The 5017-nt window shown below is 61.0% G+C and overlaps 2 protein-coding genes across 3 annotated transcripts in view; one reads left to right on the forward strand and one right to left on the reverse strand.

The window, feature by feature from the left end:
• The window catches only part of Ap2a1 (adaptor related protein complex 2 subunit alpha 1), a 25831-nt gene extending 22117 nt beyond the window's left edge, over window positions 1-3714 (forward strand). The window contains exons 15-24 of one of the 2 annotated variants that reach the window (XM_033765894.1): window positions 1-160; window positions 441-506; window positions 807-863; window positions 1063-1145; window positions 1247-1336; window positions 2398-2521; window positions 2600-2716; window positions 2808-2877; window positions 3034-3168; window positions 3277-3714. The exon at window positions 1-160 is cut by the window's left edge and continues 14 nt beyond it. In XM_033765894.1, the coding sequence (XP_033621785.1) occupies window positions 1-160; window positions 441-506; window positions 807-863; window positions 1063-1145; window positions 1247-1336; window positions 2398-2521; window positions 2600-2716; window positions 2808-2877; window positions 3034-3168; window positions 3277-3354 (980 nt within the window). In that variant the 3' untranslated portion in view covers window positions 3355-3714. The remainder of the gene's footprint in view (window positions 161-440; window positions 507-806; window positions 864-1062; window positions 1146-1246; window positions 1337-2397; window positions 2522-2599; window positions 2717-2807; window positions 2878-3033; window positions 3169-3276) is intronic. The other variant, XM_033765895.1, reaches the window with a different exon arrangement.
• Fuz (fuzzy planar cell polarity protein) overlaps window positions 3696-5017 on the reverse strand; it is a 4528-nt gene continuing 3206 nt past the window's right edge. Inside the window, exons 8-11 of the mRNA XM_010640700.2 lie at window positions 4883-4989; window positions 4745-4809; window positions 4597-4671; window positions 3696-3957 (exon numbers count right to left, since the gene is read on the reverse strand). Of these exons, the coding sequence (XP_010639002.1) occupies window positions 3743-3957; window positions 4597-4671; window positions 4745-4809; window positions 4883-4989 (462 nt within the window). The 3' untranslated portion in view covers window positions 3696-3742. The remainder of the gene's footprint in view (window positions 3958-4596; window positions 4672-4744; window positions 4810-4882; window positions 4990-5017) is intronic.

Below are 5017 nucleotides of genomic sequence, written 5' to 3' on the forward strand. Positions count from 1 at the left end.
CCCCCTCGCCCTCTGCCGACCTCCTGGGGCTGCGGGCAGCCCCTCCCCCAGCGGCAGCCCCAGCTCCAGCCAGTGCAGGCAGCCTCCTGGTGGACGTCTTCTCCGATGGCCCTGCTGCCCCGCCCAGCCTGGGGCCCACCCCCGAGGAAGCCTTCCTCAGGTACCGTACTCTGGCCTGGCCCCTGCCCAGCCCCACCTTGCTCCTCTCTCCCTGTCCCTGGTGCCTCTGCCAGCCCTGGCCGCTACCCCTATCTGGCCACTCTGGAATCTGTGCCACCCCTGGCCACCCTTGGTCTCCTCTCCCTTCACTGTTTCTTAGCCTGCTCTTCCTTGTCTCCTTCACCCCGCCTTCCTCTCCCTGCGGCCCTCTCGCTGCCTCTCTGGGATTGGCTGCCTGCCACGCCTGTCTTCTCTGTCTGCTCTGGGATTGAATGGCCCAGCGAGCTGGAGCCGCCTGCCCCTGAGAGCCCCATGGCTTTGCTGGCTGACCCAGCTGCAGCTGCCGAGTAAGGGGTGGCCTGGGGGGGTGGGGGGTGGGCTAGGGGACTGGGAGCTCTGGCAAGGGGATATCCTGATGCTTAACCATGGCAGGAATTGGAGGGAAGTGGAACTTGGGGTTCTCTGATGGGGAGGGAGCACCTGGCAGGTAGCATTCGAGTTAGTGACAAGCCCAGTCTGACTAGGGCTCCCCGAAGCTCTTCAGGGAATCTGGGTGTATGGATTCTGCGGTTGTGAGGCTCGGTCCCATGCCCATTAGGCTCCAGCCCCCAAGCCCCTTTCCATCTTGCTTTTCTCCTGACCTCTAGCCCAGGTCCTGAGGACATCAGCCCTCCCATCCCAGAAGCAGACGAGCTGCTGAATAAGTGAGTCCTGGGAGAGGTGGGTGAGGGGCCTAGGGATAAATGGGGGGCCCAGGCCCGAGCTCAGAGCCCGACTCCCCTCCAGCCCCAATCATGTCTTTTGGTTTATTTGTTTGTTTGGTACTGGGGATCGAACTTGGGTCCTTGCGCTTGCGAGGCAGGCGGAGGAACCACTGAGCTAAATCCCCGGCCCCTCAATCAGGTTTGTGTGCAAGAACAACGGGGTCTTGTTCGAGAATCAGCTGTTGCAGATTGGAGTCAAATCGGAGTTCCGGCAGAACCTGGGTGGGTGTGGGTGTCTCATGGGAACAGGGTTGGTGGTGGGGAGCCCTTGGCTTGGCTGATGCCAGACAGGAACTCAGATGGAGCCCTGTCTCCCACTGCAGGCCGCATGTATCTCTTCTACGGCAACAAGACCTCTGTGCAGTTCCAGAACTTCTTGCCCACCGTGGTCCACCCAGGAGACCTCCAGACTCATATCCTCTTGGACCTGGCCCTGCTGGTTGTCTCACTCAGGCTGAGGCACCAGGTCCTGACCCTTGCTCCAGCCCTCTTGAGTACAGAGGCAGGTGGTGACCTTGAAGTGATAGAGGCGGCGTTACTTCTAGCACCCCAGTGCCCTGGGTTTCAGTTTGCCCACCAGGCACCTCCCACATCCTGACTTGGTCCTGTGCTAGGCTCTGCACCCAAGATTCTAGAACCCCTGCACTCAAGAGCCACAGCTGGGTTTGGATGCTGACCAGAGCTGCTCCGTGGGACTGGCTGTCACTTGGCCTCTCTGAGGCTTTTCCTAGGGCCATTGTGAAAGTCAGAGCAGTTAAAAGCCCCAGGAAGGTCACTGGCAGTGTCAGTCGCCCCCTTCCTGGGCCTCCGTTTCCACACCTGTGAGAGAGGGGCTAGGCCCCAAAACTCTGAGGACCTTTTCAGTTGCTTAATTCATCCATCCATCCATCATTTCCAGAGGTCCCAGTTGGCAGCCATGTGGCGGACACAGACCCACTCCTTGCTGATGGGTTGACGCAGAGGCAGCCATGGGTGCAGGTGGTGACGCAGGCTGCTACCGTCTATGTGTAGTACCTGCCATGCAGCTAATGGGTCACATCACTGACTCCTGAGGACATTTTGCAGCAAGTGCTTTTTTTTTTTTTTTTTTTTTTTTTTTTGCGGTACCGGGGATCGAACTCAAGACCTTGCACTTGTGGGGGCAGGCGGCGATGCCACTGAGCTAAATCTTCGGCCCACTGCATGTGCCCATCTTGCAGGTGAGGTTTTGAGAGAGATTAAGTAGCTTGCTCATAGTCACCCAGGCTGTGAGAGCTGGAGTCCGTGACCAGAGCCAGTAATGGAGCTCCGAGGTCACAGTGGAAGGCCACAGAGGCACAGAGGTGGGCCCGAGGTTTCACATAGCGGGGACTTTGTAGGGTTAGTGCCGGGTTGCTGGGCAGAGCCTTCAGAGGCCCACAGGCAGGAAATCAAAGGACCATGGCCAAGACTCCTTTGGCACCCTGTCCCTGGCTTCCTTGACCACAGTGGGCACAGCTGGCCGTGCAGACGAAGCGTGTGGCCGCACAGGTGGACGGCGGGGCGCAGGTGCAGCAGGTGCTCAACATCGAGTGTCTGAGGGACTTCCTGACGCCCCCGCTGCTGTCCGTGCGCTTCCGGTGAGTGGACCAATGTGCGGCGGGGCGGGGCTTCTCGGGTGGGGGCGTGGCCTCATGGAGCCCATGCCTCCCTGCCAGGTACGGTGGCTCTCCCCAGTCCCTCACCCTCAAGCTCCCGGTGACCATCAACAAGTTCTTCCAGCCCACGGAGATGGCAGCTCAGGACTTCTTCCAGCGTTGGAAGCAGCTGAGCCTGTGAGGAGCAGGGACAGGGAGGCCATGCCCACAGCTGCACCAGGTAGAGCAGGGACGGGGACTTCCCTGACTTTCACCCTCCTGTTTCCAGCCCTCTGCAGGAGGCGCAGAAAATCTTCAAAGCCAACCACCCCATGGATGCAGAAGTCACCAAGGCCAAGGTGAGGGGCCGGGGTGTGCTCGCGGGTTGGTGGCCGCCAACCTTATGGATGGCCCCTGCTTTGCCATCTGTAAAGTGGGGTGCGGGTTGGGGTGCTGGGATGCCACCCAGCGGGGTGACAATTCAGGCTCTCCAGTGACTGCTGCCCTGCTTCCAGCTCTTGGGATTCGGCTCTGCCCTCCTGGACAGCGTGGATCCCAACCCTGAGAACTTTGTGGGGGCTGGAATCATCCAGACGAAAGCCCTGCAGGTGGGCTGTCTGCTCCGACTGGAGCCCAACGCCCAGGCTCAGGTGTGTAGCTGCAGAGGTGCTGAGGGAGGGACCTTGGACTCACCCGTCACCTGTCTTGGTACATTCTTCCTCACCGTCCCTCTCTGCCCTCTGTGCCCACCCCCACAGATGTACCGGCTAACCCTGCGCACCAGCAAGGAATCCGTCTCTCGTCACCTGTGCGAGCTGCTGGCCCAGCAGTTCTGAGTCCTGGACCCTGCCCAGGGATGTGGCTGCTGTCCGGCAGCTCCTAGGACTGAGGCAGCTTCAGCAGATGGGACAGCGAGGGGACCACCACTGGTGACGGGAAAGACACCAGGGGTGGGGGGATGCCTGGGACCTTCCTCCAGCCTTTTGTATTTTTATTTTTGTTCATCTGCTGCTGTTTACATTCTGGGGAGTAAGGGGGAGCCCCCTCCTTCCCTGTCACCCCCAAGCACAGAGGGGAGAGGGGCCAGGGAAGTGGGTGCCTCCCCCCCTCCCCCACCCGTCGTGGCCCCTCCTGCCCCCTCCCCAACCAGGGGCTGTGTATTATTGTGAGCGAATAAACACGCTAAGAGCCCGGTGTCTGGGTCCTTCACTGGCTCCTGGGTGGTCACAGGAATGGGGTGAGGGCATGAAGAGTGTGGGTGGCCAGGGCTCGAAGCCCATGGGTGGGGCTCTGAGGAGACAGCAGCAGCAGCAGCTGCCGAGGCCCCAGCTGCAGGGCTACCACTTGCCACCCCGTGCCTGGCCCCAGCACGAGGTAACAAGCTCTTGGCAGCTGGGGCCAGTGGCCTGCATCCTCCGCCTTCTCGGATGGCCCAGGCTCTGGAGACAAGACAGAGAGGGCTGAGAACGCTAAAATCCCGGAAGCCATACCCTGTCCTAGCCTAGGCTTTCCATTAGTGGGGTCTCAGCGCAGGGTTTGGGGGCCTCTGACTTTCACCCTCTCCCTGTCCAGCATGGTCCTGGCTTTCTTGGGAAGCCTGTGTGGCCCAGGCCGTGCTCTGAACAACCCAGGTTGCAACGTGCAGGCTGGAGAGACCCTACCGAGGACCCTACCCCCACACCTCCACAGGCTGGAGGGCCACACAGCTCGGAAGGGGTGCGGCCGTCACCAGTGTGCTGCCTTCACGGGTCTTCCCAGTCCCACTCTTTGGAGCCTTCCTCCCTCTCCTGGAGTCTGTAGACTCCACACCCCACTCGCCAGCCTCCAGGAAAGCTGTGCTTTCAGGAGTAGAGCCTTTATGGTTAAAAAGCCCAGGCAGGAGAAGAGGCCTCGGGCTTCACTGTTATTGCTAGGATTACACAGGAGGTTCCAGAGCCGGTCAGCTGCCTGTGACAATGCTCAGTGCTCCTGGCTTTGCTGGGTTCACCTGCCAGATTCTCCAAGCCCCACCTCTTGCTCCCACCCGGTACACCCCGGACTCAAGTGTCACTGATCAGGGCGCCATGCCTGACACTGACCTGAGGGAAAGTACGTGCTGGTGACCAGGGTGTAGAAGTTGCGGAGGAGGCGCCGGCGCTGTTCTGGAGAAGGATCTGGAGGGGAAAGGACGGGGTCGAGGACGGCCCCTGGCCCACGCCCCCCCCATCCTCCCCCGTCCTCAGTCACCTTTATTCCCAGAGGGTTGCACGGTGAAGAGGCAGCGTTTCAGTTCCAGGTTCAGGAGCAGCAGCCTGTGGGACAGAGCGTGTCACAGACCGGGAGGAGGAGTGAAGACCACCAGCCCACTCCTCTCCCGAGCCCTACCCGAGGATGTCCGTGTGCAGGGGGAAGCCTTCGGGCAGCACGCGGGGCCCCAGCGGCAGGCAGGCCCGCAGTGGTTCCAGCAGGGGCTGCCACCAGCGCTCCAGAAGCTGTGGGGCGTAGCCAATGGCGTCGTCA

This window comes from Fukomys damarensis, unplaced genomic scaffold (genome assembly GCF_012274545.1).
Source record: "Fukomys damarensis isolate Sample0158 unplaced genomic scaffold, DMR_v1.0_HiC HiC_scaffold_19, whole genome shotgun sequence".
In the NCBI taxonomy this organism is placed as follows: Eukaryota; Metazoa; Chordata; class Mammalia; order Rodentia; family Bathyergidae; genus Fukomys; species Fukomys damarensis.